Source organism: Equus quagga, chromosome 11 (assembly GCF_021613505.1).
Source record: "Equus quagga isolate Etosha38 chromosome 11, UCLA_HA_Equagga_1.0, whole genome shotgun sequence".
Lineage (NCBI taxonomy): Eukaryota > Metazoa > Chordata > Mammalia > Perissodactyla > Equidae > Equus > Equus quagga.
In genome coordinates, this window is record NC_060277.1 from 108,104,841 (window position 1) to 108,118,974 (window position 14,134).

The 14,134-nt window shown below is 50.6% G+C and overlaps 1 protein-coding gene across 4 annotated transcripts; it reads left to right on the forward strand.

Annotated features, from left to right (window-relative positions):
* The first annotated feature begins 278 nt into the window (after window positions 1-278).
* On the forward strand, window positions 279-13,780 carry COG1 (component of oligomeric golgi complex 1). 4 transcript variants are annotated; one of them, XM_046675276.1, is made up of 15 exons: window positions 279-632; window positions 3,341-3,585; window positions 3,730-3,911; window positions 4,050-4,220; window positions 6,143-6,299; window positions 6,857-7,067; window positions 7,447-8,238; window positions 9,057-9,203; window positions 9,679-9,840; window positions 11,105-11,232; window positions 11,684-11,792; window positions 12,223-12,332; window positions 12,412-12,490; window positions 12,951-12,987; window positions 13,587-13,780. In XM_046675276.1, exons 1-14 carry the CDS (start codon window positions 318-320, stop codon window positions 12,951-12,953), a joined length of 2,811 nt encoding a protein of 936 aa, XP_046531232.1. In that variant the 5' UTR covers window positions 279-317; the 3' UTR covers window positions 12,954-12,987; window positions 13,587-13,780. The 4 variants fall into 4 exon arrangements, with proteins under 4 accessions (XP_046531232.1, XP_046531231.1, XP_046531229.1 ...); XM_046675275.1 differs by having other exon boundaries at window positions 12,954-12,987; XM_046675273.1 differs by lacking the exon at window positions 12,951-12,987.
* Window positions 13,781-14,134: the final 354 nt, after the last annotated feature.

Genomic DNA, 14,134 nt, shown 5'->3' on the forward strand with positions numbered 1-14,134 from the left:
GAGCGTCCTGGTGCGGCGTTACAATCACAAGGCCGGTGCTTGATCACGATAATTAACTCCGCGAGGAGAGGCTCCGCCTGCGCTGGCAGGGCCTTCAGCTCCCCGTGAGGCCGGGCCCGCACACGGGCGGCCAGCCTTGCGATCTAAGTCACCCAGCGTCCCCTTAAAAAGCCGCCGCGCTGGGCCGGCACCGCCCATCGCCCGCCCGGCACGAGCATGGCGCCCAGCGGGGCGGAAGCGCTTCCGTCCCCAATCACGATGGCCGCGGCCCGGGGCCCCGGGCGGAAGTGACCTGTCCGACGGCCGACCGGGCCACCATGGCGGCCGCGGCCGCCTCCCCCGCGCTGAAGCGGCTGGATCTGCGCGACCCCGCGGCGCTTTTCGAGACACATGGAGCGGAGGAGATCCGCGGGCTGGAGCGCCAGGTTCGGGCCGAGATCGAGCACAAGAAGGAGGAGCTGCGGCAGATGGTGGGCGAGCGGTACCGCGACCTGATCGAGGCGGCCGACACCATCGGCCAGATGCGCCGCTGCGCCGAGGGGCTGGTGGACGCCGTGAAGGCCACCGACCTGTACTGCGCGCGTCTCCGCCAGGCCGGCTCGGCCGCGCCCCGGCCGCCGCGGGACCCGCAGGTCAGTCCGGGACCCGGGATCCCTGCCCCTCGCCCTCCCACTCCGGCGGCTCAGTCCGGGAACCCGGATCCCCGACCCCAGCTCTCCCACCCGCGGGGCGGTCCCGGACCCGGGATCCCCGCCCTCCGCCCTGTGCCCTCCGCTCTCCCACTCCGGCGGGTCCGTCCCACAGGCTGCTGACCCCATTCAAAAAGCCCTTCAGCGTACGTATCTTCAGGAGCGTCCCTGACTCCCAGGCCCTGATGCCCTCACCTCATTGGCAGGTGCGCTGGGCTCTCCCTTCCTGCTTTCGGTGAAAACACCGGGATCTCTCTCGCTCCACAGTTCAGCTCATTCCCTGACATGGTCTTAGAACGGATTTCTTCTCCCTTATGTTGACACCTTCCCCCCAGCTCGTTTATTTCTCATCCCAGCCTTCGCCCCACCCTCACCCCACTTGCAAGAATAACTCCTGCAATCCCAAAAAACTTTTCTACCCTTTGCTAGAGGATAGTACCGGCCATCAAGCGATCGTCTTTTAATAGCGGAACATTTCATTCTAGGGAACTAAGGTTATTCTAATCAGGTTATATCCTAAATGCCCTTCCCTCCAAACTAATGTTAGACCTGATGTGGAAGGATGCGGCCCTAAACACGTCCTTAGACTGGAGCAGCATTTTGTGTTCCTAAGGAGTGTTGACTTGGGGATGACAGAGTGTAAGGTCCTGGAGGGTGAGAAAGCTGAACAAGGAATTTGTGCTTATAAACCTGAGAGAAGAACCTTACAGCGACATGGAAGAAGGAATTGCAAAAGTACAATTTAGCTCCAGTTTGGAACTTTTTAAAACAACCTGGGTTTTAGAAGAATCCAGGTCAGTAGGCTGGGCTCTCACAGTGGAACTGTAGAAGGTTGGAAATACTTCGCTAACTTTTAAAATGACAGACCTGGTCCATCTGTAAGCTGTGCATTTAGCATGCATCCCACGGTAGGTGGCCAGCCGTTGCTATAACTGAGTCATGCTTCAAGGTTTATTAAAAAGCTAACTTGTACTGTGCCTGACATTAGAAATGTGTTTATTTTTATAGTTGTTATATCTGATTTATTTTCAGTCAAACTCACAAAACTTTGAGTGCCTTCTGTGTCCAAGGCACAAAGAAACAGAAGTCCCCCAATTCTGGTTCTGAAGGATCTTACCATCTAGGCGAGGAATTAAATCCATGGAAAGTTGATAAGAAAAATATCAATAATTTAGATAGCAGGGAAAACCGTTTTAGGGTAACGGACGGTTGATTCCCAAAATAATTGTGTATACGTCCCATAAGAATTCTGAAGGAAGTCACGTTCTGCTCGGGCTCTTCTCAGTAAAGAGGGGCCTTTTGGACAGGGGAGATTGGACTGTGGGTCTGGGATATGTAAAGACACTTAAAACCAGGTATCAGTTTGATTAAAGCAGAGATCCTCAACCTTGGTGCTGTTGACATTTGGGGCTGGTTTGTTCTTTGTTGTCCTGCGCATTGTAGGATGTTTACAAGAATCCCTGGCCTCTGCCCACTAGAAGCCAGTAGTGCCCTCCGCCCCTGTTGTGATAATAAAAATGTCTCCAGATATTGCCAGATGTTTCCTGGAGGATGCAATCACACCTGCACCCCCACCCCCCCAACCCTGCCCCGACACACACAAGAACCAAGGGATTCGAGGGCCCTGGAAGAAAGTGGGGGAAGAACAGGAAGTCCTCGACCACTAGGCTTAGATACAAGCAGTGAGGAGCCTTTAAGAACTGAGCAAAGATGTGACCTAAATGGCCTTTGAAGAAGGTTAATGTGACAGCAAAGGAAAAGGATAGATGGGTGGGTAGAGAATGAACACAGCACAGATGAGATGTTTTGGGATTAATCTAAGTGTGAGATGATGACCTGCGTTAGGTTCATGGAAGTGATAGCAGATGGTAGCTAGGTAGTGAGAAAGTCACAGAACCATCGGAAGGACATGAATTTCCTGGGAATTTGGGAGCATGGTGGTGGTATATGCCGAGATACAGAGAGAGATAAGAGATCTAAAATTTTTGATAGGGAGATGAATTTAATGTTACGTATACTGATTATGGAATGGCAGTCAAACTTGCCAGGTAGCAGCAGAAAAGGCTCAAATGAGATTCAGGGAATGGTGAGGACTAAAAATAATGATGTGATAGTAGTGTTCTGCTGAGAGGTAATATCTGAGCGAAGAGCATCCTGAAGTAAGAGGACAGACTGAGATGAGTAGAGGCATGAGGGCTGAACCGGATAAAGATTTGGTGGACGGTTGCTGAAGAGAAACAGCCAGCAAAGAAGTCCGTGATGCGCTCCAAGAAGCAGGAGAAGATGTAGGACGGCTGCTCATGAGAAAAGGGAAGGAGAAAGCTAGCCTGAGTGGTGGTCCCTAGGGCTCTGTGCCCTTGGGACCTTACGAGGGTCACGGGTAACCAGACTGTGAGGTGACCAGATGAAGTTTGCCTCTCCATGGGGCTGAGCAAGGGCGCACGCAACTGATAGGAAAAACCAATGGGGTTGTACAGCACTCCTGACTCAAGCAATTTGACTACACTGAACTTTGATGCCTGGCTGAGTGGCAGTGAATCAGGCTTAAGGAAAGCTTTGTGCCCTAGAATAACGCCAGGTTTCTCCCAAGCCTGCCAAATGCTGACCTTGCCTTTGTTTGTTCTGACTTAGTTCTGTGCCTTTCCCTGCAGCCGCAGCAGCCATCCCAGGAGAAGTTCTACAGCATGGCTGCCCAGATCAAGCTCCTCTTAGAAATTCCTGAGAAGATCTGGAGCTCGATGGAGGCCTCGCAGTATCTCCACGCCACACAGCTCTACCTGCTCTGCTGTCACCTTCACAATCTGCTCCAGCTGGATTCTTCTGGTTCCCAATGCAGCCCCGTCCTCTCCCGATTCCCCATACTCATCCGGCAGGTGGCAGCTGCCAGCCACTTCCGGTAAGTGGATCCAGCACAAAGACCTTCCCTGGTGATGGCCACACTTCACCACAATGTTATGGAATGTCTTCTTCCCTGTTATACCAAGTTTCTTCTCCCAGGATGTGGAAAATTCCCTGCTGACCTCTGTCATCATCTCTCTAGGTCAACCATTCTGCATGAAAGCAAGATGCTGCTCAAGTGCCAAGCCGTGTCTGACCAAGCTGTCGCTGAGGCCCTGTGCTCTGTGATGCTCTTAGAAGAGAGTTCTCCTCGCCAGGCCCTCGCCGACTTCCTGTTGGCCAGAAAGGCAGCTATTCAGAAACTTCTCAGCCAGCCACACCATGGTGGGTGTGGCTTTTTCCCAAAATTTGGTCCTTAAACATGTGAATAGAGAAAGATGAGCTGAGGGAGACAAGCATCCAAAGCGTTCTCTGTTTTTGACTTTAGTAAATTGTTTAAAAGAGGCTGGTTTCTTCTCTTAGGTGCTGGTATCAAGGCTCAGATTTGCTCACTAGTGGAGTTACTGGCCACTACTTTGAACCAAGCTCATGCCCTTTTCTACACTTTGCCGGAAGGCCTGCTGCCAGATCCATCCCTGCCATGTGGCCTGCTCTTCTCGACTCTGGAGACCATCACAGGCCAGCATCCTACCGGTGAGCTCTTAGCCACCCTTTTTATTTTCTGGTTCATTCAGGTAATATTTACTGAGCATCTACCATCTGCCAGCTTCTGTGCCAGGCTCTGGGGATACAGCTGTGAACTGGACAAGTATGGACCCCAACTTCGAGGGTCATAGGCTAGTGGTAGAGGCAGATATTGAACTCACAGATACACAAATATCTGCTTAATATCAATGTTGGTCATTGCTACAAAGGCAAAATACAAGTTGACTTGGGAGCATTGAATGGAGGGACCTCACCAAGATCAGAAAAGACTTCCCTGGAGAAGGGACATTTGAACTGAAACCTGAAGGTTGAGTAGGAGTTAGTCGGGCAAAGAAGGCAAGGATGAGAGAGCTCCAGGAAAGGGAGGAGGATGTGCAAATGTCCTGAGGCAAGGAAGATATTAGTGTATTTGAGAAACTGAAAGAAAGCAGATGAGGCTGAGGGGTATTGGGTGAGGGGAAGAGCAGCATGAGAAGAGACGTGGCCGGTCTGTCAGATGTGACCAAATGATGCAGCCATGTGGACCAGGCTGGAGAGTTTTAACTTTATCCAGAGAACAATGGATAGCCTTCTAGAACATTCTAGCCCTGGTGGTCCTTCTGTTATCCGTTCCCACACATCCCATACTTTTACTTAGTAGCATTTATCCCAGGTGGAATTAAGTGCAATTGGCTTTTGTGTGGCAGTGGCTCCCCATGGGGCTGGAGTGGACGCTGACAGCTCACTTAGGAGGCTGTCGCCGTGACCCAGGTGACAGACCAGGGGGCAGTAGAGATGGAGCTGAGTGGACAACTTGGACATGTGTTTAGGAGGAGGAGATTTGGCGCTGGGCTGGCTGTGGAGAGAGTGGCAGGGAAGTGTTGAAGTTTCCGAGAAAAGGAGCTAGTTTGAAAGGGCTGATGATGAGTTCACTTGTGAAAATTCCAGTGGAGACGACTGAGACCTTGGAGTGGAAATGTGGAGCGGGCAGGCGCCAGTGGGTCTGGCACGCAGGACGGGTGTGGCGGAGACACAGGCCTCTGCACGCGGCCGTTGTTTGCAGCTGTGGGCATGGATGACATGTTCACTAAGAAGGGAGGAGGACAGGGGACTGTGCCTCAGGATGCTCCAGGACGCAAAGGTCAGGCGGAGGGACACAGCCACAGGCAGAGGGAAGGAGAGGAATGTGCTCGGGCCACGTGGTCATTTTCAGAGAGACGTGCGTTAACTAGTCTCGTCTCTGCCTTGCTTTATCTTTCAGCGAGGTGGCCACTTCCTTGTGCCTGGTTTCCCTCTCAGTGCTTCCATTTAATGCTCTTTGCCTCTCATGAGAGGTGAGTGTTGGTGACTTTGTCATGGAAAACAAGTTCAAGGGCCCTCAGAAGGACCCCTGGGCTTCAAAGTCCAGAGGGTGCTCGTGCACAGAATACAAGGAATGGGCCTCCCAGAGTCGCACGGCGGGGCCCGTGCCCTTCTCGAGAGGTCGCCTCCGAGGAGCCACCACAGCTCATGGTCAGGATGCCTGGTCATTGGTTCTCTCCTGGGATCCCCAGGGGCGGTAGGAGAATGGGGAGGCCGGGAAACCATCACCTTTTGTTTTCTGACAACTGACGTGCTACGTGTCAAATGTCAAGGACTGCACAGACTCCATTCTCTGTCTCTCTCTTTTTTCCCCCCATTCCTTTCCTCCCTGTCCTTTGCTTTCTTCTCAACCAATAAGATGACCAGAGCTGGAGGGAAGCTGCCACACTCTCTGCTGAGGGAGGCCCTGGGAAAAATATTCTGTACTTTCTTTTTCCCCCTATTTCAGAGGTCCAGTCTGGCGTGCCCAGAGGCAGGCTAAGTGATCTTTGGGAATTCCTTCTGGGTCCCTTCTTTACTATGCTGTTCGAAGGACAGCCTGATGATTCCTCAACTGGCCTTCTCTTTAGGAAAGGGCATCAGTGTTCTGCAAGAGGAGATGAAGCTCTGCGGCTGGTTCAAACACCTGCCAGCGTCCGTGGTGGAGTTCCAGCCGGCGCTCCGCACCCTCGCACACCCCATCAGCCAGGAGTACCTGCGGGACACGCTGCAGAAGTGGATCCATGTGTAGGTGGCCAGGCCTTCCCGAGGCTGGGGACCCGTCCACGCACCAGTATGGCCGTGCAAGGGCCAGTGAGGGATGAGGGGGAGCGTGGTGTTCCAGATGAGGCTCAGCCTGCTTCCCACGGGGTCGTGCAGGCCACTCACTCAGACACCTGTCACTGCCTTCGTGGCGGGTTAGCCCCTGCTCTGGGAGAACCAGGGAGGAATTTGTCTGTCAAAATATTATGTAAAGGATTCTAAATTCTCTCTGTGTAAGACTTCTGCCACTCCTCAACTTTTCTTATGGCATTGGTTTTTGAAGCCGTTCTCTGGGGCTCTGGACTTCCTTCTAGATGTCTCAGGGAAGCAAGGGTGGGCCTGGGGAAAGGGCTACAGGCCCCACCTGCCAATCCAGCTGGAAATGCTGTGTTTATATATGTTTATAAATGCTCTCAGATAAATATATTTATATCTTGGGACCCAGGTAAGAGGTTTTCAAATGGAGTGCTGCTGCTTTTCTTAATAAAGGTGTGAAAAAACCACGCATCTCATGGGGCCCAGGGAGATCGATTTTGTTGCAGGTGTAATGAAGACATTAAAAACGGGATCACCAACCTGCTTAAGTACGTGAAGAGCATGAAGGCTCTCGCAGGCATCCGGGACACCATGTGGGAGCTTCTTAACATGGAGTCCACCGCCCACAGCTGGACCGTGGTGTGCCGGCGGCTCCTGGAGAAGCCCCTCCTGTTCTGGGAGGACCTGATGCAGCGGCTCTTCCTTGACCGATTGCAGGTGAGCTGGGAGTCACACAGTCCAGCTCTCGTGGCCAGTCCTCGTGTCCTCTTTGACTGTCTGGGGAGACTCCTGTCATCTCCTAAGTGTGTTCTTTCCCTGCTGACTTCCTCCTGGGGTGGCTCTTCTGGATGAACGAATCATAGCAGTGAACAGAGATGCAGACTCTAGTGCTGAAAAGGAGACCAGGCCTCTGTCCGTTGGTCAGGAACGTGTGCGTGTCCACCAGCGATGACTTTGTTCTCTGCCAACACCGTGTCGTCTTTCTGAGCGTGGTGGAGGACATTCGGAATGCTAGGATAGACTGCCACTTGGTGCTCTTGTTTCGAGATGTCCTGAAAGGCATTGTGACGGGAGCTGTTTTCTTATTCTCTTTTAGACTCTGACGAAAGAAGGCTTCGACTCCATCTCCGCTAGTTCCAGAGAGCTCCTCGTTTCAGCTCTGCAGGAACTGGAAAGCAGCACCAGCAACGCCACCCCAAATAAGCACATCCACTTTGAGCATAACATGGCTCTCTTCCTCTGGTCCGAGAGCCCCAGTGACCTGCCTCCTGACGCCGCCTGGGTCAACGTGGCAAACCGGGGTCAGCTGGCTGGTAGTGGGCTCTCCATGAAGGCTCAGGCTGTGAGCCCATGTGTCCAGAACTTCTGTTCTGCCCTTGATTCTAACCTGAAGGTTAAATTGGAGGACCTCATGGCTTACCTTCCCTCTGGTGACTCGTCACTTTCTAAGGATGTCTCCCCCTCGCAAGCGAGGAGCTGTGCCTTTGACAGGTACGCGGATGCTGGGACCGTGCAGGACATGCTGCAGACCCACTCGGTGGCGTGCATCCAGCACATCACGGACTGCATCCGGGTGGAGCTGCAGAGCATTGAAGACATTGTGCAAGGGCAGCAGGACGTCCTCAGTGGTGTCAAGCTGCACGCAGTCCTGTTCATGGCCAGACTCTGCCAGTCCCTGGGAGAACTGTGTCCCCATCTGAAGGAGTGCATCTTGGGAAAATCGGGGAGCTCCGAGAAACCAGCAAGGGATTCTAGGGCTCTGAAAAAACAGGGAAAGGGGAAAACTCAGGAAATAATTCCTACACAGGCCAAGTGGCAGGAAGTAAAGGAACTCCTCCTCCAGCAGAGTGTGGTAGGCTACCGGATCTGGAGCTCAGCGGTTGTGAAGGTGAGGGGCGTGGAAACGTTCTCTCTCCCTGCTCACCAGGGAGTGCCGGCTTTGTCTCCCTTTATCATATTCCAAGCTGGCCAACCTCAATAAAGTCTTCTAATAGTAAGGGAATAAAAATTATTTCATACAGTTATTCTGACTTATCTCTGCCAGAGAGCTCAAATGTAAAAACTTTTCCATTCATTTTTAGCCTGGATTTTATAGACAGAAAACCTGATTTTTTTTTTTCCTTCCATCTGATGAGAATGAAAGACCTTCTCCCTGGACAAGGGTCTATATTTCCTGCCCGTCAACCTCAATATCATATTCTTTCTAATCTCCACTAGTGTCTTAACAGATAGTCCCTGCCTTTTTTGGGGGGGGGGGCGGTGAGGAAGATTGGCTCTGAGCTAACATCTGTTGCCAGTCTTCCTCTTTTTGCTTGAGGAAGATTGTTGCTGAGCTAACATCTGTGCCGGTCTTCCTCTATTTTGTACATAGAGAATGCCGCCATAGCATGGCTTGATGAGTGGTGTGTAGGTCTGCGCCCAGGATCCAAACATGCAAACTCTGGGCTGCTGAAGTGGAGCACATGAATTTAACCACTACGCCACCGGCTGGCCCCAAGAGATAGCCCCTGAGATATGTAGAGTTAGCAAAAAAATTCCTATTGCTGATATCAGTAATTAGCCCAAAGAAGAGTGACGCTTACCATGCACCATCCCACACACGCTCTAGGCAGCAGAAGCTGGTCTCAGGACTACTCTAGGAGTTTGAAATAAACTCTACACAAGGGATCTGAGTGGCCTCTCTGGATATTTGCCTTTTGTTACCAGGTTTTGGCTCATGGATTTGCCCAGTCATTACTTTTAGATGATGCTGGCTCAGTGCTGGCTACGGCCACCAGCTGGGATGAACTAGAAATTCAGGAGGAAGCAGAGTCTGGCAACAGCATCACATCCAAGATCCGACTCCCTGTCCAGGTAGGCAAGTGCCACCGTTAGCGAGCCCGTGGCTGAAATGGGCACCTGCTCTGTGGGAAGGAAAAAGACTAGAAAATGCCGCAGCATGCAGCTTCTGAGGAAGAGCTGCAGGTAATATGTGTAACTCTCTTGTGGGGGCAAAGTGGATGTAGGGCCAAGTAAATGACTGACTGTTCGAGAAGTCAGTCAATGATTCTTTCCTGTTGTACCACGGGCTCTGTGCTGATTAGAGAACCACTTACCCCAAAGGGAAAACAGCAACAGCAGTAAGACACAGTGCCACCTGCCAGGTCAGGCCAAGGCCACCGAGGGAAGGACAGCAAATGTCACTTGTCTGTAACTGTGTGCTGTAACAGGGGCTGACTGGAGAGGTCAGGGTCCGGTGTGTTTGCCTGATAAGGATAAATGGACCCACTCTCACCACGTCTCATTCAATGGCGTAAGTTGGCGACTTGACATTCCTTTGTTTTTCCAGCCATCCTGGTACGTACAGTCCTTCCTGTTTAGCTTATGCCAGGAAATTAATCGGGTTGGAGGCCATGCCTTGCCAAAGGTGACACTGCAGGAGATGCTGAAAAGCTGTATGCTTCAAATAGTAGCTGCCTATGAGAAACTTCCAGAAGAAAAACAGATGAAGGTAGGCGTTTGAATTTTTTTCCATTAAAAACAGAAATAAAAACCTTAACTTTTTCTTGGGTCTGGGCAGTTCACGTCAAGGATTCCAGGTGTTAAGGCTCACTCCGCCTGCCTGGCTAGTTAGTAGTGGCTTCCAGCTCTTCGCAAGGGTCAAGCGGGTCTTCATGAGAATGCAGTCCCGTCCAGGTGGAAAGGCTGAACGCTGGGGTTAGAGGCCTGGTTTCCAACTCCAGCACGGCCACACGCTCAGGGCAGGGCTGGCAGACCGCTGATCTGTGTCCTCAGGACCCCATGTGCTCACGTAGATAAACTGCTCAGGGGGCTGTGCGGAAGCTGGGGCAGTGGCAGAGCCCAGCGCATGGACACGAGGGACTGTTACGGGAGGACTGGCCCCCAGCCCTCCACTCCTCTCCCCTGCTGTGAGGCATTCTGCCCTTGGTGTATATTCCATTTCATCAATAACTTTTTTTTTTTATTTTAATTTTTTGGTGAGGAAGATTGTCGCTGAACTAACATCTGTGCCAGTCTTCCTCTATTTTGTATGTGGGATGCCGCCACAGCATGGCTTGATGAGTGGTGTGTACTCGTTATTCATCTGCACCCGGGATGCGAACCTGCGAACCCCGGGCCACCAAAGTAGAGCCTGCAAACTTAACCACTACACCACCGGGCTGGCCCCCAGTAATATTTTTAAGACAGGCCCGACTCCTGATTTTGGAAAGAATTCAGATAGGTCATCTCTCCTGAGCTACCTCAAAATGCCTCTTCTTCATGCCAGAAGTTTTTTTCTTTAAAATAACCATCTATTTGGGGCTGGCCCCATGCCTAGTGGTCAAGTTTGGCACGTGCCGCTTTAGCGGCCTTGGTTTGGGTCCTGGGCGTGGACCTACACCACTCAGGGGCAGCCATGCTATGGTGGTGACCCACATACAAAATAGAGGAAGATTGGCACAGATGTTAGCTCAGGGCGAGACCCACCCCCCAAAAAAACCCCAAAAAACAAAAACCATCTACAGTACCTGAGGCCTTTCTTTTTTACGGGCAGGGTCTCTTCCCACCTGTTAGGTTTTTAGTTTTGTTTAAGACCCAGTTTGTAACGTAACTTATTTTTGTTGTTGTTGTGAGAGTCAGCTGGCCATGAGAGTATGAAAACCTTCTGCTTCTGAAATAACAAGGTGTAACTCAACTAAAACACGAAGCCGTTTGTTATGCTGACATAACAAGCCGTCACCCCTAATGGGCGGGGACGGGAAATTCATTTGCAGAAGGAAGGTGCGTTTCCAATGACCCAGAATCGGGCACTGCAGCTGCTTTATGATCTGCGTTATCTCAACATCGTTCTGACCGCCAAGGGCGAAGAGGTGAAGAGCGGCCGCAGCAAGCAGGACTCCAGGTAGCTGCCCTGCGCCGGCTCTTCCGCTGGCCTCTTCCAAGTGCACACAGCCCTTCTGGGAAGCCAGCTAGGAGTTGGCTTCTCACTGCACATCAGTGGTGTTTGTTTTCAGCAGCAAGTGCCTGTATTACCAGCAAGATAAATAACGGCCACCTGCTGGATAAATGCCATGGTCAAGTGTGGTAGGTGGAATCTCATTCCTCCCTCTTCTCACTCAGCCTGCCAACTGTTGGGTTTACTTTGAGCCTTTAGTGCCCTCCCTGGAAACAGCAGGAGGGAATGGACTTAGACATCACACCAGGTCACAACTCCTGATAATCACGATAATCAGTGACATGTGGTCGGCATGAAGAAGAAATCCAGTTTCTAGGATTTCTATGGCATTAAAATACCATAACATTGGTTTTTGTCCTAAAAATGTGGAGAATCATCATCCTAATCCTTTTTTCAGATTTGAGAAAGTGGCTGACTACCTGGAAGGCCTCATTGACCCGTTTGACCTGGATGTTTTCACACCACATCTCAATAGCAACCTTAATCGCCTGGTGCAACGAACTTCTGTAAGTCAGTTGGAAGCCATGCTCACTGTGAATGAAGTGCCACAGGCTCAAATGAAAAAATAAACCCGCTCCAGCACTCACTCCTCCAGGAGGCAATGTTGGGAGGGGGCAGGACGCAAATAGCCGAGTTTAGTTTAAGGGGTGGAAGAGGATTAGAGGAGGTCACCACCACCTGCCCCTTTCGTTGCAGATAAGGAGCGTTAGGGTTTTATCAAGGCCTGAGAAAGAGGAGTGAAAACAAGAGCTATTTGACTCTGAGCTTCTGACCCGTGGGCAGTGGTTAACAGCAGTTTTGAAGCATTAACGCACTCAAAAGAACATTCCCCAAAAGGATGGTTAGCAACAGTGCGACTGAGTCCCAACAGAGAAGTGATTTTCTAACTGGACGATAAAAACCCAGCATGTCACGTGCTCCCTTTCTGCCTGACAGGTTCTGTTTGGACTGGTTACTGGCCCAGAGAATCAGTTCACCCCTAGGAGCAGTACATTCAACTCCCAAGAACCCCATAACATCCTGCCACTGGCATCGAGTCAGATCAGGTAACAATGCCAGGACGCGTCTGCTGGGCCCCAAATCTTCCTGTGCGTGCAACCGAAATTCCTTCATCTTGTTTTGTAGGTTCGGACTTCTTCCACTGAGCATGACAAGCACCCGAAAGACCAAATCAACCAGCAGAAGCATCGAAACCAAAGCCCAGGTTAGTGCAGAGAGCAAGAGGTTCGTCCCCGTTGATCTTGTCCCCATCTCCCACCAAACCGCCCGGTCAGCAGCCCTTTGAATAAGTGATGAAGAACCGAATGACACAGTGCACTAATGCTTTTAATGGCAGCGCAGTATAGAAGTACAAGGTTTTACTAGCTTGAGCTAATAGAAGTTTTAAAAGATGCCCATTTACACTATCAAGTAGCCGCATAATAGAAATGTGTCTCAGGCTGCCAAGGCTGTAGAAAATACGCAGGACAGGATGGAGTTATTTCTGGTTTTTAATAGGGTAAAAGAGCTAACTGCCAACCCAGCACTATGATTGTACTTACTTGGGAAAAAACTTTTGTTTTGGTAATGGTTTCGTCTTCCATTTCTTTTAGCTGGGTGGGAAGTAAAAGGAAATTTGCTTTCTCAAGTTTTACATTTTCTTGTTAATACACGTTTTGTTTCAGTAGGCTGCCATCCATAAGCCTGCAGGAGTCCTCCTGGGTATTTCTGAATTGTGTTGTGTACAGTGTTTGAGAGCTCAAACAGCTTGTCTTCCTACAGCATTTAGTTGTCGTTTGCTTTATTGTTAGACAAAATATTAGCAACGCATCTTTTCCATATTCCCTGCCATCAAACCCATTAAGATCCAAAATCCTCGGCAAACATCTGGTTTTAAAACTTGGGAGATGGTAGTGAAAACCAGTGGTTCGGGCACAAACCATCCACTCTGTAAGCATGGGCCTGTGCTGTAACTTCGCCCCCCACTCTGAATTTCTACTTCAAGTAACTGACCTTTAAATTCTATCCATCTTGGTGGAACAAACCATGGAAAAGAGGTACACATTTACCCTTTTCCTATGATAGTCCTCATCTTCAAATTTTACTTCTGTCATATAATAAAATCTCATTCTGTCCCCTATGTCCTTTTCAAATCTCGACAAGGAGCAAAGTCGCCTTTCTAGAGCTAGCCATGCTTCTCGGATCTGCTTGTGTGTGCTGTGTGGACTCCGAGTGGGGTGGGGTGGGCTGGGGTGGGGGGTGTGAGCAGGCAGGAGGGTTCGGGTGGACTCTAAGGCACTTTCCTCTACATGCAATGGCAGGCGGTCCCCCCGGCACTCTCCCGAGCAGATGACCCGATGCAGCCTGGCTCCTTGTTCAGACAGCTTGTCAGTGAGGAAGAAGACTCGTCTACACCTTCATTATTCAAACTTGGCTGGCTCTCTAGTATGACTAAATAACATGGGAACATATCTATCTCTTGCTAAATAAATACTACTGCATTATTTCTTCTAAAGGTGCCTCTGCTCATTTGTTTCTAAGCCACACCAGTCCTTCCAGTTTCAATGGTGGAATGTGGCCCCTGCTGTTAGGGGTTATGTTAAGCATAAAGTGAATCTTTAGCCAATAGTTTTGCAACACCTGTGACTTCAGACATCAGTTCAGACGGCCATACTTTGTCAGCATCAATCAACGCCTTAATTCTCAACAGACAAGGCAGAATTATCAGTGAGATCACATACGCTGCTGCTATGACAAGTTTGTAAGACAAACAGTCGTCACGCATTTCGTGACTCTCAGAACGGTGCGATGTTTTCCACTAACTGACACGGAGGCTCTGGAGGGATCAGGGTAACAGAAGTGATCTGTG